Source organism: Puma concolor, chromosome D4 (genome assembly GCF_028749965.1).
Source record: "Puma concolor isolate L17-30 chromosome D4, mPumCon1.1.hap2, whole genome shotgun sequence".
NCBI classification, from domain to species: domain Eukaryota; kingdom Metazoa; phylum Chordata; class Mammalia; order Carnivora; family Felidae; genus Puma; species Puma concolor.
In genome coordinates, this window is record NC_141679.1 from 77,397,835 (window position 1) to 77,423,276 (window position 25,442).

Here is a 25,442-nt window from a genome sequence, read left to right on the forward strand (position 1 = left end):
ATCCCTGAACATGTTCTATGGCACTCAAAGGTCTGAAATTAGCACTGAACATTTTAAAACCAAGCCCCAGATGGTGCCACAGAGCAGAAGGTCCAAGGAACTCCTCTCTTTATACAGGTTTCTTTGCAGTTTGTGACTAAGCAGCCACCTTCAGTGTGGTGTAATTTTTCCTTCCTTAAGTTGAAAATACTCCTCCCATGTATTCAAATCACTGCAAACTAGCTCTGGAGCTGGTTATAACCTCATTCTTCATTAAAGGCACAAAGCCATATAAGATTAGCTCACTCTCTTGGGTTGAAAGACATGAAGTAGGGGTGGAAGCAAATATAGATTGAGATTCATCATATATAATTTTTGTTTTCAAAAGCAGCTACACGTGGCATATTAATGAGCTAGGCCATCCTAATGATAAACATTTCCACTTCAGGTTTTCACAGGCTGGTAAGGAACCCTCAGACCCCAAATTCTTCAGTCATAGAAAACAAAGGGGATTTGAAATATCACCTAGTCTAACCCAAAGGTGAGGCCAACAACTTAACTTTATCTTAACATATAAATATTTTAGCATGAATATTTTGATGTGATGAACATATCAACACAAAAATACTATGTGTGCATATGTGTGTGTGTGTGTGTTTAGTCAGGGAAAGTATTCAAGAGACACTCCCTAGCTTTCACTCATTCCTGAGTTTCATTCCATTCCTGGGCTAAGGCAAAGAGTGGGTGCCACCCAAGAATGAGGTTGTGAAGAATAAACAAACATAATTTGGAAGTCCTAAAAAATTAAGTGTTTTAAAAATTTATATTCTGATAAAATGGCTCTGAATCAAAATACCACGTACCCAAGTCAAACCCATTTCTTCCCTTTTCTTCTATGGCTTCATAGAAATGTGGTCATCTATTCTTAGGAAATTTCCTATGATGGGGAACTCCTTACCTTGCAATGACCCCCTTCCAGTATTAAACAAAAGTGATAACAACCACTAACATTTATACGATTTACTGAGCCATTACTAGATCTCTGGTACTGAGCTAAAAGCTTTATGAGCATTATTTCATTTATTCTGCACAATAACTCTATGGGATAAGTACTGCTATTATCCCCACTTTATAGATAATGAAGCTGAAGCTCAGAAAGTGAAGACATTTTCAGATGAAGGATCAATTTTACTTCATCACTGACCACCTCATCACCCATCTAGCTCTAATTTTTCTTCCTGGGGACTCCCAAGTCTGTCCCCTTTTCAAAACCAATAATAATGACCATGGTTATATTTGTCAAAGAGTGGGGCATGGAAGGACCTCAGACCAGGGGTTCAGGTACATTTGGGCTCTCATATGTTGCTTCACTTCTGTGTGTTAATCTGGCTAAATCACTTAACATCTCTGCATTTACATCCATGTATGCAAATGAAGATGCTAAATGCTGCCTCACAGTTCTGCTATGAGACTGGAATGAGTAAATAACTCCATGAAAATGTTTGAACACTGCCATATTTATAACAGACTTACTCAATAATACTGGGTTCACTTTTTGTTTAGATTCCTTCAATTATTCTTACAGAATGATTCCTTCAGTCATTAGGTATCCACAGTGTTTTTCCAGTCTCTCAACTGTGAAGCCTCTCCTTTGGACAACTTCCAATATATCACTCACCTTCTCAAAGCACCAGAACAGAACAGACTATAAGAGAGAACTCTAGGTGTACTGTTATTTGTCTACACTAGAGTGGAGCCATGTCACTCACTTAATCTAAACAACTTACTCCTTTAAAAGTTGCCTCTTTGGGGCACCTGGGTGGCTCAGTCAGGTAAGTATACAACTTCGGCTCAGGTCATGATCTTGTAGTTCATGAGTTTGAGCCCCACATCAGGCTCTCTGCTGTCAGCATGGAGCCCACTTTGGATCCTCTGCCCCTGGTCTCTCTCTGCCCCTCCCCCGCTCTCTTTCTCACTGTCCTCTCAAAAATAAATAAACATAAAAAATTAAGAGTTGCCTCTTCTATTAGCTTGCTGTAGTGTCAGAATATTGGGTAAATATACCCTGACTTACACTGGGAGCCTCAAGAGATGCACAAACCAACATCTCAAATAAGATAAGCTTTTAAAACTAACTTGTAACCATTCATCCACAATGCTAACCTACATGACAATCTGGATGAAGTCTGGATCCATGTACATTATCAGGTCTGCGTTGTCATAAAACTCATAGTCGCCATTTACATTGCATTCAGTGCTATGGACAATCACTGGAGCTACAGCATGAGGCAGCTCTATTAATATGACATTGACACAGTAAAAGATGGAAGAAACCAAAGCCCTTTATCAGGAGTCCCTGTGGTTCCAAGGAGTTATTACATTATTATATGTTATTATAAAAGTAACATTTACAGAGATATTAATGCAACTCTCAAACTTCTGTTAATTGATCACACAGAGTTCATATTAAGAATATTAGTATATAGGCTCCACCCCTAGAGACTGTGATTCACTAGTTCTAAGACTCATCAGCCCAAATGACCAAAATGCTTATAACTAACAGGCCACAGCTGAAAAAACAGCTAGATTCAAGGAGTTTGGACAAAATCTAATTTATCTCTTCACTGTGTACTTAGCAGGGCAAAAAGCCTCTAGTGGCCTTGAGAAGACCCAGACAAAGAAAGGGGTGATATTTGCCAAGGGTTTGGATGAGGGCTATTGCTCTTGCCAGTTAGGATATGGAAAAGTGCCACGTTGTGCTGGCCTTTACCTATAACGGGCAGTAAGTATCAAGTACAACGATACCATAACACAACTGCAGAATACTTTTCTTTTTGAAGACCCGCCCCATTACTCAACCCCACGCCCCATACGTCAGCACCACGGACAGCTCAACACATATGGCTGGATGAGTGCTCTCCCTAAGGGCTGACAAGTTGGCAGCTTAAGGTTTATGGGGAAGGTAAGAAAACTGAGAGCTGTCTTAGCCACTTAGCCATGGTCCTTGAGTGGCTTTGTCTCAGTGGAGTCCTTCCCACTCGATGGGGGCTGCTTTCATCCTGATAGGCTTTATTGTGTGTGACGTTGTTTATAACTCAGACAGTGGCCTTTTAAGGTAGGGGCATATATATATGATTGAATTGTACGCTTGCATTCTGTTTTCTTTACTGTATGTATGTCATATATCGATGAATTTACAAATATTAATGCCAACTGATAATAAAGGTTCAGGAAAATAGACATCATCATCACTTACCCTCTTGCCTCCCTACACAACACTCCTGCATCTCCAGAAATCAGAGCTAGAGACCTCACTAGTCGAATTCATATAAATTATTCTTGGTTAGGCCCTGCTCCACCCCCACAGAAAACCGGATTCCACTCTTTTTCAAGTCCTAGTTTTCTTATCTGTCAGATGGGGATAATAAAGATCACTTTGAAGAGCTGTTGGGGGAATGGGATGTGCAATCCATATAGATTATCCACCCACAGGAGGCACTGGGATCATGCTGGGAAAGGTCTGCTTGCCTAGAACTGGACAGCCATCGACCTGACTGTAAGTATTCACTGCTCTAAGAATTCCTGTTCAACCCCAGAAGTACCATAATAGATTGGTACTGTTTGATTCTATCATAATCTATTAGAATAGAAGAATCCCATTTATTAGTTTCTTATGCCTTCTTGTCCTGCCATGTACCAGTTTCTCATGTCTCTTCCTTTATGGATCATTTTAAGAATAAGAGTAGCAAGCTATGGAGATTTTTCGAGCAATCATCATGTTTTAGATATTTTATAGGTATTTTATATACATTATGTCATTCAATCTTTTCAAAATAATCTCCATTTTACAGATGAGAAAAATTGAGACATAGGGAGCTTAACTGATTCTCCTATATTTCATAGCAACTAAACAAGAAAACGGAGATATTAACCTAAACATATTCATTTCAAAGGGTACATTCCTAACCAAGACAATGCAGCATGTAGGGGAAGGGGGTTCCATTACACCTTGAGACTGAGATCCTTTTGGGCTAGGTCCTCTATCATTGCCTACTATGTTTGTACCATCGCATCCCTAGGATTTGTAAACTCCATTGTCATTGTCAATTAGCCTTGATCTGTAAGCATTTTCTGCCTTAGTTTTCCTTGATTCAGTCTCCCCTTTCTTCTTAGAGATCTAATATAACAGTCCATAGGGCCATGCATAAGTCTGCTTTAATTCAGGTTTCATGCATTCATTCATCACATATTTACTGAGCATCCACCATGGACCAGGTATTGTGCTAATCATCAGGAATACAAGATCTCTCCCAGAAGACACAACTCCTGCCCCCAAAGAGATTCCAGTCTACAGGCAGAAACAGACAACTCTACAGGAAGTTGTAAAGTTTTAAGTTTATGACAGAGGTCAGAATAAGGACCACTGAGAAAGGGCACCTGTTATCTCACCACATTTTTCTCTGTCCTTCCAAGCCATCACAACACTTTTCGAGTTTTCTTGGGCGATCCCTTGATTTTGCAATTTCACAACTACGTGTTCTCTGAAAATCTGATAAATGTGGAATTGTAGGCTTCACAATAATCCAATGAGATAGGTATTATTATCATACCATTTTATAGATGCAGACTGAGGCTCTGAGAGGTAAGTCATTCACTTGGCTATAGAAATGGCAGATAACAGAACAACTATTTGAATTCATGTTTGTATTATTTTATAGCCTCTGCTCTTAGCCTCTAAACTATTTACCATGACCTTGAGAAGGTTACTTAGACTCCTTAGGAGCTCAATGTCTACAAGCATGAAAATAAATATTCAAAACTCGAATGTTGCTAAGGCCTATCATTCTACAGTTAAAGTGTAGGGACTGGTAACACTAAAAGTTAAGATCACATGCCTTAAATGGTGGCCAAAACTTGTCCTATTGGTTTTTCCAAACTCATTGTTTATTACTCTTAGTCTTTCATCCCCACCCAGGTTCTGGCAATTCTTCCCATCCCAATCTCCATGAACCTATACGACCTAGATGCTTCTGTACATTTGCTTCCTTCTGCTTCCCTCTGCTATTCTTTTGCTATCTTGCACTCAAAGTTGCACCTGTCATATGTACACATATGATTTGATAGAATTGAATAAAAAATGTTATGTTTAGGACCGAAAGCCAACTGCATGTATATAAAGTAAGAAATACTGAACTTCATTGTAGTTCAGGTGAAAAACAGGTAGAGGCTAGTTTACATGGTGAAGTGGGAGCCATCACAGGATGCATTAATAGAAGTCTGAGTGTTTCAGAGAAAGGAGGTAATCATTCCACTTTGGACAAAACATATGGAAAGGATTGGTGCTAGATCTGAACATGAACTTAAAAGGTAAAGATAAAATTGAATTATATTGAGATAAGGCTGACAACTATTGAGTAAGGATCTCAAAAATATTCAATACAGATCCAATTGCAAAAATATTTTTTTAAAAATAATAGGACCAATATGGTGTTGGAAGTCAGAAGGGTGGTTACCTCTGGGAAGGCATTAACTGGGAGTGAACATAAGGAAGCTGGGAATGTATTATGGTTTGATCTGGATGGACTCTTACGTAAAAATTTAAGCTGCATACTTAATATATCTTCTTTATTATATTTATGATAACCTTCATACACTTAAAAATAGTAATGCCAAGCACTTGGACAAGCAATTGAGGAAATAGGTGCCATCGCATCCTAGTGGAGCATGTAAACTGGAACATCTTTAACACTTTAACAATAGCTATCAAGAACCTTAATCAGTTTCTTGGGCCATGCTTTTTTTGCAAATGATTACAAAGACTACAGTGTCTCATTAATTCAAATTAATTGCGTGAAGAGTAAACGGTAGGATATAACATACTTGTAAAGTACATCTACACGGAATGAGATAAGAGTATTCTCCAGGACATTCAGGAAATTCCAACGAAGCTCATATGATCTTCTCGGTCATATTTTTTAATTAGCAAATAGTATTTGGGGAGGGGATATTTTTAGTTAGGAATAGGATTCGCAAGCATAATAAGAAGCAGGAGTTTCTCTGAAGTAGCTCAGTCTCCCTGCACTCACATTTGAATTCTTCCTTAATTTAACAAATCTTATCCTTGCCCATGGCAAAAAAAAAAAAAAAAGCATTCTGTAGTTCCATTCAAATAATCAGGGTTCTAAATCATAAGGGCTTCCTCCAAGGCCTTTGGAATGTTTTGTGTTTTTTTTTTGTTTTGTTTTGTTTTGTTTTGTTTTTTTTTTTTGGTAATCTAATTGTGAACTTGAGCTATGCATGGAGGACATTTGACCAGACAGGGGTGCAAGGTGATGAGCAGGTAATGGGGCATCTTTTATGCTTGGTTCTTACCGTCTGCAATGAAGTGCTCAGGCACATGCAGAGTCACTTTCACGGTGAGTGGACAGGACATCTGACTGCCACACACCATGGCCAGGATGCAGGAGCTCACAGCAATCAATGTCAAGGCCGTCTTATTCACTGGGCTTTTCAGCAAACCTAATAACAAAAATACAACACAAAGATACATAAATCCAGGAGGTGAGAAAATAGGGATAGCATGGAATTTGGGAATCCTGTTATTTTCCAAATGGGAAGCTGGAAAAAGAAACCATATTTTCCAACATCTGTGTTTGCAATGACATCTCAGTGGCCTTTGTTGGGTCTCAACTTAACTCTCTGCAAAATGGGCTTATCATCCCCTTTGGTACAGATGAAAGAAACGAGCTTCCTGAAAACTGTGGTAATTCCCTCTCCTCCCCTCTCAATTAGGCTGGTCGTTTTTGGTAATTATTAAAAAATATTAAACTCTCTACTAGTTTTAGGAGCAAGTAGGAAGAAGTGAGAAGTGTTGAATTTGCAGAGCCCAGTGGAATGAACATGGGCTTTACAGTCTGACAACCGTGGGTTCAAATCTGGGCTTTAGCCCTCAGTGGCTGTGTGACCTGTTTCATTCTCTGAACCTCAGTTTTCTTACACATCTGATGAGAGTAGTAAGAAACAGCTCACAGGTTGTTGTGATGATTATGTGGCATAGTGTAGACACAATGTCTATCATCTAACAGGGTCTCACAGACTGTTAGAAGCCCTTCAGTTCACATTAGTGTTGCAGGCATTTACTGAGCACCTACTATGGAGATACATAGAGAGCAGCGCGAGAAGAGTTTTTGCTCTCCGGGAGCTTACAGGCTAGGGGGCTTATCCCCAGCTAATTAGACTCCAAGGCAAGTTGTGTTAAGGAACTAGCAGAGAGGGTGCAAGATGTGAAGGGGAGATTTGCCTGAGAAAATTAAAGGCAATTTAATAGATGCAATAGAATGAAGAGATTGGATTTGCATGGCCAGCAAAGCACTGGGCCAGCAGAGCAATTCTGTTGTCTGTGTCCTAAGCCCCCACTGTGTCTCATTCCTTAGGTCTTGCTACTGACAACTACTTTAAAGGTTTTGATAACATTTTTAGAACAATGGGTCCCAAATTTCTATCACCCACTAGGCTCTTTTGAGCAAACCTTTATTCCCAAGTCTCCTAGACATCTCCCTAAAGTAGTCCCAGGGGCATGACATAAATGTGTTCAAAAGTGAACACATTATCTTCTCCTTAAAGCTCCCTCCTCTTCCTGATCCTTCTTATTCTCCTCCTCCTGTTCTTCCTTGTCCTCCTCCTGAGCTCCCCAACTTATTGAAAATACCATCATTTAAACTGGCAAGAAACTGGGGCGCCTGGGTGGCGCAGTCGGTTAAGCGTCCGACTTCAGCCAGGTCACGATCTCGCGGTCCGTGAGTTCGAGCCCCGCGTCGGGCTCTGGGCTGATGGCTCAGAGCCTGGAGCCTGTTCCCGATTCTGTGTCTCCCTCTCTCTCTGCCCCTCCCCCGTTCATGCTCTGTCTCTCTCTGTCCCAAAAATAAATAAATGTTAAAAAAAAAATTTTTAAACTGGCAAGAAACTTAGACATCCTTCATGCTTGTCTTCTTCCTTTACAGCATCTGCACAGCCATGCAGTTCTATTTATTCTTTTTTCAAAAGTTTATTTATTTATTTTAAGATGGGGGGGGAAGCACAGAGAGGGAGGGAGAGAGAGAATCCCAAGCAGGCTCTGCACTGTCAGCATGGATCTCGATGTGGGGCTTGATCTCACAAACCACGGGATCATGACTTGAGCCAAAATCAAGAGTCCGAGCTTAACCAACTGAGCCACCCAGGTGCCCCTTTATTCTATGTCCTTATCATTTTCACCTATGTCCCCACATCTCTTCTGTTCTCTGCTTATGAAATGAGGGAGGTTTGGGCACATCTTCCCATCTCATTCCCTGCTGGAACCCCTTGAGACTGTTTTACACCTCTGGGCACAGGATGCCTTCCATTCTCATTAGCCTGGCATTCGAGGCCTTTCATGGTGGGTCTCTGCACTCACACCTCCTGTTGCCCTCCCCTACCTGACAGAGGTGTGGGGCAGGGCTGCATAACTGCAGTGCCACCACAGTCAACACTTCATCACGCTAATATCATAGGTGTTATTTCTTTTAAAAAATTTTTTTAATATTTATTTTTGACACACACACACACACACACACACACACACACACACACACACAGAGTGCAAGTGGGGGAGGGGCAGAGAGAGAGGGAAACATGGAATCCGAAGCAGGCTCCAGGCTCCGAGCTGTAAGCACAGATCCTCACATGGGTATTGAACCCACAAACCATGAGATCATGACCTGTGCCCAAGTCAGACACTTAACCGACTGAGCCACCCAGGCGCCCTGACAGATGTTATTTCTTTTGCATAGAACCCCACTTGTTGGGGCGCCTGGGTGGCGCAGTCGGTTAAGCATCCGACTTCAGCCAGGTCACGATCTCGCGGTCCGTGAGTTCGAGCCCTGCGTCGGGCTCTGGGCTGATGGCTCGGAGCCTGGAGCCTGTTTCCGATTCTGTGTCTCCCTCTCTCTCTGCCCCTCCCCCGTTCATGCTCTGTCTCTCTCTGTCCCAAAAATAAATAAAAACGTTGAAAAAAAAAATTAAAAAAAAAAATAAAAAAAGAACCCCACTTGTTACCTTATCCTTCATCACTCATTGAGATTAATCACAAATGTAAATTCCTCTCCCTCTAGGCAAACAAACAGCCTACGTTTGCTGTGTTTCTCAAAATATCTCACTCCAACATTAGATTCTAGTAACTGGATGGTAAGCTCAGGTGCCATATCCTTTGCCTACCATCCTTTGATCCCAATGCCTAGCACAGTGTCTGGGATGTGGTAGAATCTCAGCAAATACATCCCAACTTCCAGGGATGATAGTAACATGTTAGTAAGCAGATAAGGTGCTGACCAGTCGAAAAGCAGGCCAACGATAAGCCAGCTGCATTGCTAGACTGGTGGATCCTAATGGAATAAGAGCCCCTATGGACAGCTTTTGGATTTTTTTGTACGTCTATCTATTTTTTTCTTAATAAACAGTGAGCTTCTTGAAGGAAGGCACCCCATCTTCACCATCTTTACATCTCTCATGCTAAACTTACTTCCTGGAACCTGTAAGTTCTTTGATTTAAGGATAGCATCCTTATCTTTATTGCTAGTCCTAGTACAAGGCATAACTTTTGGTAGAGACTATTCATCTATTTGCTGTATTTGTTGGATATATGTTGATGGAATGGCAAGTAAGATTTAAAAAGCTGCTTCTGGTGTCAGGTGGATGGGAAGTCCCTAAGCCTAAAATGACCACTGGAAGAAAAGGAACAAATTTTCTCTCTTCCTGGGAGCCACAAAAAAGCTGTTTCAAACTCTAAACTATACAGTTTAGTACCTAAATAACATAAGCTAGCTAGCATCCAAGTTTTGTACTAGAAAGGGTATGGACTAGGAGTCAGTGCTTTGTGTAAGTCTTTCCTTAAAAAGTCAACATGTTACCCCAAGTCTAGATATTTAACAACCTCCCCTCCTTCCCCCGCAAAGAACACTTAGCAGCAGCACTGAGTTTCCACTCTAGATTGTGTAGAGTCTGTTCTCAGGGGACGAACATGAAAGGATGAGTCCAGCATGAACACATTCTTGGGAAGGGGAACCGGAGAGTGAGATAAGGAAGGTACATGTTCCTGGCATTGGGGAAGCAGATGCCCTGGATGGACAACAGCATCCTGTGGGTCTCTGAGAAGGCACCTCCCAGACTTGCCTCCATATGGCAGCAGAAATGGAGATGACCAAGACTTTCTTTTTGCTAATCAACCAACTACCAGAAATGCTGCCCAGCCCTCGCTGGGCTGATTTCTGGTTGGGAGATGAGGACTTATGGGCAGGTGTGGGATTGCTTGTACTAGCTCTCTGGACTCACACCGGGCTAACTGCTTCCCCTAGGTCTTTTAAACCTTCACAGTAATCCACAATCTTTAGGAGTCAGTGGGGAGGGGAGTGAAGGTATATTGTTAGCTTATTGCCTCTCAGTTTTATCATCTGGAAAATAGGAAGAAGACGACACATCCTTTGAGAGTGTTGTGAGACCTAATGAGACAGCACATGTTAAATGCCTACCACAGTTTTTGGCACATGGTAGGCCCTCGCAGATGATCATTTCCAAGCCAGGTATCAGTATTTATCTAATCATTGATGGCAGAAACCAGTACTCATTTACTTCTTTATCCAACACATTGACAGAACATATTATGAACTGAATTATTCTTTAGAAACCAAAGACAGAAACGGTGGATATAGTGGGGGAGAGTCCTAAGAAGAGGGAGGGAGTGGAGGGGAGAATGTGAATGAACAGTGTCCTGGGGAAGCCATTTATTCAGCGAATGCCTGAATCGCTACAGCTGCCTCTGAAGTCCAGGAAGAAGAAAGCACACAGGTCAAGTCTGCACTTGGGCCAGATGCCTGTGGAGCTGCCCATGGGGCTTGGGGAGTTTCCATGGCAACTGAATCTGGCAGAAACTTCACAGTGGAACTCAAACAGAGGTGACTTCTTAAGAGTTCCTGGCCCAACGAGCTGATCATTAGCATTTAGCTCTGAGTAAGAGCTGTAGACAGTGGCAAGGTAGAAACTATCTTTCCCATAAAAACCACATCCTTCTCATCCAGGCCCTGTATTGCATCACAGGAAGCCAAGACAGGGAGGAGAAACTCCCTTTACAGAGTGTTTACTATGATTCAGGCATTACGCCTAGCACTCACATCTATCCGACCATTCACCCATCCAACCAGTTTTTACCGAGCATCACCTCTTTCTCCATATTGTTCTAGGCAAAGAGGGAATAACAATGAACACAAGGCAACCAATGTCCTTGAAGCTTACATTTTGGTGAAGCAAATTCACCTCATTTAATCCTTATAACAAACTGCTACTATCATCCCCATTTTACACATAGACAGAGGGACAGAACAACCAAATGACTTTCTAAGGTCACTCAACTTGCACATGGCAGAGGCAAGATTAGAACCAGCACTTTCCAACCTTTCCCCCATATCATGCCACCTTCCACTTCACCACAGAATAAAGGTCCCACCAAGGCATCATGTAGTTGCAGAAAGAGCATGACCTCTAAAGCTAGACCTGCTTGTGTTCAAATCCTGGCTTCACCACTAAGTCTCCATGTGACACTTGCCAGTGGGTCTAACCCTAAAAGGACAAAATATTTCCATCTGAAAAATGGAGGAGTGCTCTTCTTTCAGAGCTAATATGAGGACAAAACAGAACTCCATGCAACTGGAAAAAAATCAATAAATGACAGCTTCAGATCAATAACTGATAGCTCCAGATCATAACAGGAGCATCACCAAATGTCCAGGGTCACGGGTATTCTTGTTTCACATTCCAGTTCACAGTGCCCTCCCCATCACTTGCAAGAGAGAGCACTGTACTGTAGGAATAGAATTATACCAGGGTGTATTGATTGTTGGAACTGGAGAAAGTTAATAATCTAATTTCCCTTTCATTTCCCCTCCCTCTTACCACTCAACTCCTCTCATGGCAGCAGAGAATGGCATAAAATGCATTGCTTGAGAAATTCGACCGGAAATAACTCGGCATTGTTGATCCACACGCTGCCTATAATTTGGGGTTTGATTGATTCTCAGTTTGGAGATGCCAGGTTGAGAGAAGAAAATCAAATTTAAGTTAAATTTGGAATTGAATCAATCACATTTTACAATGAAGAAAATAGATCTAACCCCATCAGACCACTGTGTGCAGAAAACTTAAAGCTGCTATACTTCCATTGAATCCTTCCTCCCGATATCTCTGGGGGACAAAAAACTAGGTCCCAAGCTGAGAAATCATTTCTTCCTTTATTTTTTTAAAAAAAAATTTTTTTTCAACGTTTATTTATTTTTGGGACAGAGAGAGACAGAGCATGAACGGGAGAGGGGCAGAGAGAGAGGGAGACACAGAATCGGAAACAGGCTCCAGGCTCTGAGCCATCAGCCCAGAGCCCGACGCGGGGTTCGAACCCACGGAACGCGAGATCGTGACCTGGCTGAAGTCGGACGCTTAACCGACTGCGCCACCCAGGCGCCCCTCATTTCTTCCTTTAAATGGCATATGGGGTTGGGGTGAGGGACAGGGACTTGAAGGTCCCAGGACATTAGGGCGGAGGAGGGCAATTGGTAGAAAAATCACTTAGAATAGGATGAAGAGGCTGGGTTTTGGAGACTTAAATCCAGACTCTTCCATTTAATAGCTATCTAACTTGTGGCAAGTTACCTACACTCCCAGAGCCTCAGTGTTCTAATCTATGAAATGGCAGTCATAACCCATAACTGGTGGAAACGCTGTTTAGATTAAATGTGAGATCATAATTGTACCATTAAACACATGTACTTTATCTTTCCTTTCATCTCAAGTCTTCAAATTCCCACTGCCTACAGATCTCAACAGGACATATGGCTCTTTGGCTTACACTGGAATTCTGGCTTTTATATTTAGCTGCTGGCCTTCATGCACAAGTCACCTAACTCCTCTAAGCCTCAATGTCTTTATCTGAGAAGCTGTTCATTCAATAAGTAGTTATTTAATGTGCATCTACTATGTGCCAGACCTCATCTTTTGTGCCCTCCTATTATTTCCAGCGTCTGTGTGTCTGAATATATATTAGGTGTTCAATAAACGTCTATTTACTGAATGAGTGAATGAATGAATGAATGAATGCCTAACTATCATTCTCCATTCTACCAAGAGATGTCAGTACTGGACTACTGTTACTGGTTCCTTTCTAGTCAAATGTATGCATTCATTCTCTTTGGCAATGATTGGTCCCCTGTCCCCCACCACCACCTTCCAGCTAGAGATCATACGAAAAGCCCTTGATAGGCTGCTAAACCTCGCGCATATCAGGGTGGCCCCTGCAGATGGCTGGTGTTCCCCACTAACTTCAATGAATGCCTCTTGGGATTCCTGCCGCACCTGAGCTCCAGCACCTCTGTGCTTCTTTGTGTGTTTCTGGAAACGAAGATTGGGACACACTGTCTGACAAGTACAAGAGTCACGATGGAGGCAGGAGGAAAGAATATTTATAAGTGTGACTTTCTGAGAATTCTACATAAGGTGGCCCCCTATCCTCAGCCTTACTCGTGGCTGGAGTGTATACATAATACTTTAGTACGATGTGTCAATATGGGGCATTCTACTCCTCCCATTCACCCCCACTTTGCCCACCTGGGGTTAATTCTCTCCTCATCTCCTTCCCTCTATCTTTGCCATGAACTAGTTTCTTATGTTCTCTGGCTCTTTGACCGTGGCACTCTCAAATACACAGCATCCTTGAAACCATCTGTAGTTTTCCCAATCTCCCATCTTTCATAGGGTTTTCCTTTGTAGGATCTGTGCCAGCGTTCATCCAGCCTATTCATATTTCCAGAGACAGCAACCTCAACATCTCCAAAGGAGCAATTCTCCTCTCAGACAGATGTACTCAACAGCCCTGGACTCTGACTCTACAAGCCAGCTTCTGCTGCCCAGGGAAAAATGATGCGCTTAATACGTCCTCTTCAGGAGGAGCTAGTTAGTTAGTTAATGGTGGCAGCTGGCTTGTCGTGAGCCTTCCTTCCTCCAAATCAAGTAATGCTAGCATTACTTTATTTATCTAAAATCCTATTTTGAATCTTATTATTATTATACTTTGTATAGATTTTCTTCTTTACAATGACTTCCCTAGCAGAGAATATCACCATCACCACCACAGCCGCCATCATCATCTTCATCATCATCATCATCATCACAAATATTTATGACAACATTTATGCACCCAACAATTAACTAAACATTCTCACATAGTATCTAACTTAGTCTTCACAGAAGCTTCACGAGGTGCTGTCTATCATCATCCATATTTTGCACATGAGGAAGCAAAGGGCACCACTTACCAAGGGCCATGTAGCTCAAAGTTTATAGGGCTGAAATGAAAAACCATTTGACCTCGGAGTCCGAGTTCTTAGCCATTACCCTCTATAACTTCTCTGTCAACATGCCAGATATGGTATGGACAGTGAATACTCAACTCTAACTGTCAAGCTGCTTACAGACCTCAGCTTTTCCTAGAGCCCTGCGGTGACGATGGGTTGACACAGAGCGGTCTCATCATCCCACCTGATGATGACCACAGGTCTTCAAAGGAACCTCTCCACATCAACACACGGGACTTTATAAGGAGAGCAGATGGTGACAGGGGCAGGATAGATGGCTCTTTCTCTTCCTTTCTGACCTCCAGAAAATACTACATGGCCTCAGTTAGTGCAGTGTGCTATTGTGAGGCCACTGGGGAACACATTTGGCTGAGTAAAGCTTGGATTGTGGCACCCTGTTGAAGATAAAGCCACTGGTGACAGACACAGAATGGGTCTAGAGACAACTGGCTCTTAGGATTTCTCAATGGCAGCTGCAGATGGCTGGCCTTGGTATGAATGTAACTTTAAGGGGATGACGGTGGAGATGGTAACAATCGTGTTGGTGACAAAGATCACACAGATGGTGCCATGTTTTTTTCACTTTTTATGAATTCACAAATTATTCCCAACTATCCTGTTCACTTTTCAACAAAATTCCACGTAATCAGCATTGGTATTATCTCCAGTATACAAGTGCGGAGTCCAACACTTAATGGTGAACTCAAGCTTAGACATGAGAGGAATAACTGGGCCTGGAAGTCACATCTCCTGACCCACAGCCTAGTACCTTTTCACAACACTATACCCAGGTCTCATTGGCGAGGTGTGAAGGCAGGATGAGAATCCCTGCTCTCATCTATGGACCTACTGACTACACAAGTGCATCTAAATGTCCCAACGAGCCACAGCTGTTATTTCTCACCAAACAAAATGTATCTTGAAAACAAAATTTCCATTTTCAAGAAATTCTGGGACATGTTGCATTCTATATTCACCTCCTAAAGTACTAGAGTTATGTACATTTATATATCTGGTATTAGGGCACCTGGGTGGCTCAGTCAGCTTGCTCTCTGTCTCTCTCTCTCAAAAATAATAAACATTAAAAAATTATATATCTGGTATTAAAATCTCTGGAAAGGCCTGCACTGAATTCTCTTTAGCAGAATTTAACCTGATGTTCCCCAAAAGTAATAATATATTACAGAGCCATTATTCTATGAAACAAAGTAGGAAAAATGAGCTACTTTAAAAATGTATACAGAAGTTGCTATTAATTATATCAGCAGATCCCAATAATTAACTGTTGCCCTATGCCAGGCACTGTATTAAAGATTCTATTTACATTTGCCTATAGACTTCTCAATAGCCTTGCAAGGCAGAGATTACCGCCTCTATCTAAAGATGGGAAAACCAAGACTTAACCATTAGGAAGTGATAGAGAAAAATTTCCTGGTCAGTCTTGTCTGACTCCAATGTCTATATGCTTTTGGCTCCTAAGCCATTAAAAGAAAATAGAGTTTTAGGGGCACCTGGGTAACTCAGTCGGCAAGGCATCTGACTTTGGCTCAGGTCATGATCTCATGGTTCATGGGTTTGAGCCCCGCATGGGGCTCTGAGCTGACAGCTCAGAGCCTGGAGCCTGCTTCATATTCTGTGTGTCCCTCTCTCTCTCTGCCCCTCCCCACTCATGCTCTGTCTCTCTCTCTCTCTCTCTCTTTTTCAAAAATAAATAAACATTAAGAAAAAAGAATGGAGGGGCGCCTGGGTGGCTCATTGGGTAAGCATCCGACTCTGTTTCAGCTCAGGTCACAATCTCATGCGGTGCCAGCTTGATATTCTCTCCCTCCCTCCCTCCCTCCCTCCCTCCCTCCCTCTCTCTCTCCCTCCCTCCCTCCCCTTCCCTCGCTCACACTCTCTCTCAAAATAAATAAAAATTTAAAAATTTAAAGAAAAAAAAGGAAAAAGAATGGAGTTTTACAGTAACCCAAAAAGATATCTGCACCCCCATGTCGACAGAAGCATTATTTATTACAGCTGAGACACGGAAACAAACTAACTGTTGATCAGCAGATGTATGTATGCATATATATATATATATATATATACACACACACACACACACATATATGCATATATATACATATATGTATACATATGTATATGATGAAATATAATTTAGCCATAAAAAATGAGAAAATCCTGCCATTAGTGACAATATAGATGAGTCTTGAAGGCATAATGCTAAGTGAAATAAGTCAGAGAAAGACTAATGCTGTATGATCTTATTTATATGTGGAATCCAAAAAGGAGCAAAAAGGAAATAAACTCATGGAGAAGAGATCACCTGTGTGGTCACCAGAGGCAGAGGGTGGGGAGATGGGGGAATAGGAGGAATGGGGTCAAAATGCACAAACTTGCAGTTATAAGATAAAGAAGTACTAGGGGTGTGATAAATAACATGGCGACTATAGCTAACACTGCTGTATGGCATATAGGAAAGTTACCTAAGAGAGGAAATCCTAAGGGTTCTCGTCACAATGAAAACGATTTTTTTTTCTTCTTGCTTTTTCTTTTCACTGTACTTATTTGAGATGATGGATGCTGACTCTATTTATTAGCATAATCGTTTCACAAAATATGTAAGTCAAACCAATATGCACCACACACCTTAAACTTTTACACAGTGACAGATGTCAATTGTATCTCAACTGGAGGGAAAAAAAAAAACTTGTTTACAGAAAACAGAACTTCAGAGTCACAGAAAACTATGTGCAAAGAAGGAAAAGAGGCAGGTACAAGGGCCAGTTTGAAAGGTTAAAGACTATTCAACTGGTATTAGCCTGACGGAATGCATTAGGGAGGGGGGAAAGAGATACGTACTCAGTCCGTGAAACTGCAGTGTGCAGAGAGAAATCGTGGTGACAGTTCAAAGAGCTAAAGTTCTAGAAAGGTTCACAAATAAGTGGGAATGAAGGAAGGAAAGGTGGAGCTTGGTTTTCAGAGCCACAGGTGATCATCAGCTGGTACTGACTCACAAAATAAAAATGCTATTTTTTAAACACTGGTGCTTGACCTCTGTGTTCACCTTCCTAGACTGTGGGCTGTTTAGCAGCACCACCACATGCAGCCCACATCCCTCATGGAAGGGGAGACTGGCAGAGAAGAGCTGGGGACCAAGTGTTGGGGGCAGAGGGACAGAGCAAAGAGCAGCCACATGTTTCCATGGCTACCAAGGAAGATCGGGACCAATCGTCTCCCATTTCCATGGAAGGCACATTTTTAGCTGCTCTTTCTTGGAGCTTGCCGAAGAAGTCAACACTCAGTTCTCTAAGAAGATGCCACTGGATGTCTGTCCAAGGCTTGTGAAAGTAGGAGTACAGAAACTATGTTTATTGTATATTTAATATTTACTAGGTCAGCTGTGTTGTCCTTTCCCTACAGAATCTCCTCCACTCCATAGGTCTACTGTAAATTCTAGGCAATGCTGCCACTTTCTGATACTAGAGGAAATGGAAACTCTGAGAGGTTAATGCACTTCCCCAAAGGCTGAGAATTAGTAAGGGCAGAGAGAGAATATAAACCAATCTATTGACCTCCTAATTCAATGTTTCTTCCATCATATCACACTACGTCTAAAGGAAGGGGGTTCCATCAAATCTCTGTGCTCCTTCTTCCTCACAACTTTGTCCGGATTCTCAGACTACACTTGAGAAATAATGGGAAACGAGGCTTTGTCCAAACCTTCCACTGCACTTCTCTTTGTACCTTTCCTTGTGACAGGCCACATGCATTCCCTACAGCCATGTGTTGCTCTTCCTGCTTTTATCAACATGTCTAAGGCAGATCTACTTTTTGGAAAATATTTTTATTTGCGTTAAAGTAATCTCTATGCCCAACGTGTGGCTCAAACTCACAACTCTGAGATCAAGAGTTCCATGCTCTTCTTACTACACCAGCCAAGTGCAGCAAAAGGCAGACCTACTTTTTAAGGCCAGAGAACCCCCATCTCCTGGAAGTCTTCCCTAACTCACAGAAACTCCATACCTCTCTGGACTCCTGTCACAAGTATCACCTGTTCTAATATGAGTCACAGAATCTCAGATCTACAGAGAACTTAAAAAGAGCTTGACCCTAACAAATTACACCATACAAGTAGTTCCCTACAATGCCCTGTCCTATGGTCATCCAACCTGTGTTTGAACATCACCTACACTGAAAGCTTGTTAGGTAAAAAGAAAACCAATTTCATTGGTGATGGTGATGATGATGATGATGGTGATGATGGTGATGATGGTGATGTTCTTTTATTTTTAGAGCAGTTACTATGACATCTTGTGCTAAATATTTTAGATATTACTTTATTTGATCAATCATCAATTTTCTGTAGTGCATTTTTCAAATAAGGAAACTTGAGTCTAGCCCAAGGCTAGAAGGCTATTGAGAAGCAAAGCCAGGATTCTAATCCAGATCTAGACCCCAAAGCCTTAACAATGTATCACAAAGCCTTCCTTCACTGTTGACCTTCTGTATGAAAACTATGTCAATAAGAAATAAAAATCTACTCCTAGAGCCAAAACCAGCTAGACATATTCCTGTCCTCAACATTCCATAGTCTTGTTTCCATTCCTCCTCTCTCAGGCAGACCTTTGTGTTTGAAGTTGGAAAACAGGCCCCCATACTTCTTTTGCTCAAACTTATACTCTATCTTTTGACTCCCACATTCAGAAAATAATCATGGAGCTAGAAGAGAGAGCTGGAGGAGTGCCTTAAGATCCATGAGTTGAATCCATTATGCTAAAGGTTAAAAGGAGGACAGGAGAGAGTGCTGTCTAGAGTCATAATGTCCAGAGCACGACCTAGATCCCATTGGTTCCAGCTCCCACAACAAGGTTTCTCAGTTCACCATTTGGGATAGTCATCATTGGTTCCTACCTTAACCAGTATCTCTTGCAACAAATACAGGGCCTCTGGCACTCTCTGTACATGTGACACTGGCCATAGTGTCCCACAAATGACCGTATGTCAGATGGGCTCAACCAGGATACTTTGGCCAATGTTAACATACAATCAAAATGAACCATACCCAAATATTCCCACAAAACAACCTTGAGAGACTGGTGCAAAAAGTCTAAAGCATAGTAGATTAGGTGAATGTGAAGAACATGGGCTTTAGAATTGGAGAAACTTGGGTTCAGATCCCCACTCTGTTATTTTCTGGTTGGCCTTAGGCAAGTCTTATCATCCTCACAAATATGAATCACATCTACTCCACAGCATTGTTAGAAAGATTAAATAGAAAAATACATTGCACAGTAGGTACCCAATGAATAGCATCCATGATCGTGACCATCACCAGATGTGAGACCAGCAAATGTACACCTCAGCCTTTGTATCCCAGAAAATATCTGCATAAATTTACGATGGTTCAGAAGAGGAAGAAAGAGCATGTAGCTGGAAGGAGAGTGAGTTTTTGGCAAGAGAAGGTTTAAACATATGTAGAGCACCTAATATATGCCAAGCCTCTACTGGACTCTTTGGATCCATTGTTCAGTTTGCTCCTCACAGCAATCACTGGCTTCCCATTTTATGGATCAGGGAAGTGAAGCTCAGGGAAGAGAAGTGGTTTGCTCAAGGTCACTCGTAAGCTGCAGAGCTGGTAATGTAACTCAGGATGCATGATGCTCTAAACAGAATATAGACAAGTCGTCCATGCTCTGAGAAGATAATGAGGGTTAGACTAGAGATTATGTCAGGAGAGGGCACTAGTTAAAGGACACAGGACATTTAGCCTTGATGCAAAGGAGACTCAGGCAGACCGACCTCTTGAGGGGCATGTCACAGAGGACATCCAAACATAGAAAAAAAGTAAAAAAAATAAATATTCCACAAGTGCAACTTTGAGAACCAAGGCCCTGGTCTAGGCGCTTGACATGCTTTGTTTTACCCAGCCCTTAAAACAACCCTTTGGGTTAAGCACCATGATCTCCACTTTATAAATGAGGAAAATGAAGCTCAGGGAGATGAGACACTTGTTCCAAGTTGCACAAACCATCAGAGGCAGAGCTGGGATTCTACCGAGGTCTGAGTGACCCCAGCAACATCTGCATTCCTCTTGCATCACCCAGGGGCTTATTTACCATCAGCGTCTCCCGAAGGTCTAAGGAATGAGAGGGAGCTTTGGCCCAAGAAGCACATCGTAAGACCAAGGGTCTTCTCAGCACCCAAACCATCATTCTTACAAAGGAATGGACTGGGTCCCTGCAGGGCACAGAGGATTCTGCCCTTTTTTGGGTGGATGAGTTTGGCTGCTAAGCACCTGGGGACTTTATTAGGATAAACACACCTGTCTCCAGCTCTTTAAATAGAAGGGCATTTTCCCCTGGTTTTCCAATCCATTGCCTTCTCTTCAGACCACTAACATTTCAGCAAAAGCACATTTGCATTGTGTTGAAACAGCCATTTGGAGATAAACAGCTTTGCCTTTAGACCTTTGAGAAGAGAATATAAAGGAGAATAAAAGAGGGAAAAAATGAGAGGGGAAAGAATGTTCCTGTGCAGCATTTCTGCCCAAGCATATTTCCACACAGAGGCCTCTACCCATTTCAGGCTGACATTCTGGGTCTAAACCTTTCAAGTTTGCTGGCTGAAATATTCCACCTACAGAAGAACAATAGTGGTCTTAGCCCAAGGGGCATGCCAGACTCACATACTGTCTTGTCCTTGAGCGACAAGGAAGTGCCTGGGGCCTGGGCAAAGTGCTCTGTCCTGGGGCACAAGAGACCAAACCTGAACATCACTCTGCCATTTATACACCATGCCACCTTCAGCAAAATCCCTCCCCTCCCTGGATGTCTATCTCCCTGTCTGTAAGAGGAGGAAATCATCTAGTCACACATATTTCTCGAAGGCCCATTCTGCACTGAGCTCTGCGCTCTAAGCTGGGGTTACAGAGATCAGAACCTCCAAGGGTCTCAATGTGCAGTAGGGTAGCAGGCTCCAAACAGAGAATGTAACGCAAGCAGACTACCATGACAACAGAGGCCAGTGCAGAAGAGGGGACCCCTAATCCGGGTTTGGGTATCCGAGAACTGTTCCTGAGAGCTGAGGCTTGTAATGAGAGAGTTGAGTAGAAAAACGGGTGTGTGGTCCAGGAGATGGGTGAACAGGACACGGTGCATCAACTAGAGTGGCAGAGGTAACAGGCACATAGAGTAAGTACAATGTTAACAGAGGAGGCCAGGGAGCGGGGGAGGGAGGAGCTTACAAAGGAAGTGGGCTTCATCCTAGACGATACTTCATGGCCTTTCAGGCCAGCCGTCCTGGCACCGTGCAAACACCGAACACATCCTCATTCATTCACCTTGTCAGCAGAGATGTGTTGGGTATCTGCTGAGCACCAGACATTGTGTTGGGTGCTGAGGATACTGCAGGGACTTCATAGTCTCAAGGAGGGGGATCCAAAGACCTTGTGACAAAGGATATGATCTACAAGTGTACCTCTGGGGTGGAAAACAAGGAGAGGCGCCTGGGTTAAAGGCAGAAATCTTATTCTTCAAAGACCATCTATAAGAAAATCAGAGAGGGGGCGTGCCTGGGTGGCTCAGTGGGTTAACTGTCTGATTTCAGCTCAGGTCATGACCTCATGGTTCGTGGGTTTGAGCCCCACATTGGGCTCTGTGCTGACAGCTCAGGGCCTGGAGCCTGCTTCCGATTCTGTGTCTCCCTCTCTCTCTGCCCCTCCCATGCTCGTGCTCTGTCTCTCTCCTTCTGTCTCAAAAATAAACAAACATTAAAAAATAATTAACAAAATCAGAGGATGCTTACACCAGGAGGCCGAAGAACATTCTGCACAGAATGTGAGAACCTGAAGCTTGGCAATCAACCATTCTTTAAGTCTACAGACATGAAAAAGCATGAGTCACCTGAAATGAGAGAAACATCTGGTTTGAAGAAAAGGAAAGAGGGTGGGGGACTGAGGTAGACAGCTTCTAAAATGGCTCCCAATGGTCCTGGCTTCCTGGTAATCACACTCTTGTGTGATCCCTTCCCCTACTGACTTGCTTCTGCCAAACGGAATACAACAAAAGTGTGGGATGTCACTTCCATGACTAGGGTACAAGAGGTTGTGACTCCCATCTTGCTCACACTCTCTTTGCCCCCTTCTCACTTTCTTGCTCTGGTGAAGCCAGGTGCCAGCCATGTTGTCAGCTGCCAGAGAGAGAGGCCCACAAGACAAAGAAGTGAGAGTGGCCTCTGGTTCACAGCCCTTGTGGGAATGAATCCTGCCAACCATCACATGAGGTAGCTAGGAAGCAGACCCTTCCCCCAAGTCAAGCCTTGAGAGGGGACCATAGCCTAGGTTTATGACTTCACTGTAGTCTTGTGAGAAACCCTAAGCTTGAGGAATAGTTACATGGTACCTGAGCCCCTGACCCACAGAATAAATGTCAGTTGAGGCAACATGTCAATCAATAAATGTTTGTTGAGATAATAAATAGATAACGTATGTTTGTTGTTTAAACCTGAAGATTTGGGGGTCATTTGTTATGGAGCCATAAAGAACTAACACCAGGACCTACTTAAATGAATAAATGAGAAAGGCTGAAAAGCCCTCATCCCCAGAAGGAGACTCAGGGACTTTCAAGTTTAGAAGAGACCCCCTTTCATTTAGAAAGGTTCCCTGTGGGTGGCTCAGTCAGTTAAGCATCCAACTCTTGATATTAGCTCAGGTTTCAATATCAGAGTCGTGAGTTCAAGTCCTACAATGGACTCCACACTGGCACTTACTTAAAAAAATTAATAGAATAATAAATTAAAAAAAAATAAAAACAAAAAGCTTCCCTGTGCACCTTCTGTGTCATACCCCGGGCAACCTGAAGGGACTATAGTCAGGGAGGCGAGACGGTCCAGAGGAGACATAATGACATTGTACCCAGTAAAAGGGCTAGGTTGTTTTTCTGAAGACTCCAAGACCTGGTGAGGGCTGAGAGGAAGGAGACGCTGAGAGTGACTCACAAAATCAGGGCTGGCCTCCCAGCGAAGGAAGTCCCTTTCATCTCTACAGAGGCATGTCTCTCCGGGAGACCCTAGGTTCACACATCATCACAGAAGGGAAGTGGGCGACATGGAAGGCTTCTGAGCTCTGCGATCAGAGAAAATAAGCTTGAAACCTAGCTCAGTAATTTCTTGACAGGGTGAAGTGCTGCAGGTCATGAAAAGGAAGAGTTAGGAACACAGCCCTTAGGGTCCCACAGAGCTGGGATCAAGCACCAGTGCTGCCCATTCCTACCGGAAGATGCTGGTACCAGTGATCTGATCTTCCTAAATCCCAGCATTCCATTTACAAAGCAAGAATCATTAAAATACCTACTTCATAAGATCACTTGACCTAAGCAACAAGTTACCAGCACAGTGGCCAATATAAGAAAGGCTCAGTAATTGTTAGCTAATATCGCTGGGAAAGTTACTTAACTTCCAGATGGCTCTTTAAGCATTTCAAGCCCTCAGCACACTGCTTGGCATAGGCTGAGCGCCCCGTGACTGTTGTCTGCTATACCTGTTAATATTATCAGTGGAGGCCCAGTGAATCGTCATGGTTTCTCCTAGACTACGGGCTGGCCAGCGATGATACATCCAAGTTACACATCGTTGTATATTTGTAAAAACGCTCCCCACCCCACCCCCAGGGGCACTTGGCTCCTTGTGCTAGGATGGAAGGACACAGATTATTCCTGCAGAAGGAGCTGTACAGAGGCATCACTCAGGTAGAGACGACAGGGACACGCCAGCAGAGGTTCCCTAAGTAACCGTAATTCAGGTGCTATACACACCTGGAGCTTCCTGCTTGTGCTGTTAAATTTATGGGAAGGCAATAATAGTAACAACATTAGTGCGTATTTATTTATGAAATGCCCACACCTGAACAGCCTAAAGAGCTAAACTAGAAGCCCTACTAAATTTAATAGAAACCTATGTATATATGTGAGGACGTGAATATGTGCGTAAGTGTAGAAGAATTGAGATTAGGATGTAGGCATGCTTAGAGCAGAGGTAACAGCAGCCCTGGGAATCATAACTATGAATTTCTTCTTCCATTTCAGTCGTCAACCAGGACCAGCATTAGCAGTGTTGCTTCCTCCTTGGTTTTCTAGGAGTCAGCGGCTCAAAGAACAGAAAATACCATTGCAAGAGGCAGCAGAATTCAAATTCCCAGATTCACCAACTTTCTGGCGACATGGCCTAGGATGGTCATTTCTTTTTGTTGTTGTATCACACAGGTTCCTCAAGTGATAAAATGGGCATAATGACGCCTCAGTCCTACTCAAAGTCTAATGTGGGAGATGGGTACTCTCTCCGCCTTCTCTCCTTTCCCTTGTATTTCAAACTACAAAGAACAGGGCATATCAAAGGTTATTGCTTTTCTGCAGACCAATCTCCCAATTGGCTCCTTGCTAAGTTTTTTTAGTGAAATCCTACAAGCAGGGAGAGAAGAATGTAGACGGCCCTCCCCCTCCCCTGTGACTACACCCTCCTCAGGGGTGTGGACCCTACCTTAGTTCCTCTAGCACTGAACCTGTTACTGAGTAGCAGCTAAATTAATATTTGGTTAATAAATAAATAGATGAATGAATGAGTGGACAGAGAGGACAACCAGTCACTTTATTCCAGGGAGAAGGAGCCGGCTCCATGGGATCTCTCTTTCTGAGAAGAGAAAATACAGTCATTACCTCCTTGGTGAAGAGAAGGAGTTAAGTGAGTTTGAGCTGAGGCATCACTTGGACTCAAAATAAAAATATTAGAATAACTACCGTGGTTAGGTGCTTAACTCTGCTGAGTCCTACACTAAGTGCTGTATATCGAATTCTCCAATCCTTATGATACCATGTGATGGAACTACTGCTCCTACACCCATTTTACAGAGGAGAAAATCAAGTCCGTATGAATGCATTGGCTACCTGACATCACAGGGCTAATAAAATGTGAACCGAAGAGGCTGACCCCAGAGAGCAGCCTTGAAAACTCTTTCCCACACTGCTTTCCAGGGGACAGCCTTCTGACCCACGGGAGGAGGTCTTG

At 42.8% G+C, this 25,442-nt stretch overlaps 1 protein-coding gene across 5 annotated transcripts in view; it reads right to left on the reverse strand.

The window, feature by feature from the left end:
- Window positions 1-25,442, reverse strand: part of ASTN2 (astrotactin 2) — an 881,464-nt gene that overhangs the window by 519,816 nt on the left and 336,206 nt on the right. For all 5 annotated transcript variants that reach the window (XM_086683845.1, XM_086683843.1, XM_086683844.1 and 2 more), the window contains one exon: window positions 6,352-6,498. In XM_086683845.1, coding sequence (XP_086539971.1) covers window positions 6,352-6,498 — 147 coding nt within the window. The remainder of the gene's footprint in view (window positions 1-6,351; window positions 6,499-25,442) is intronic.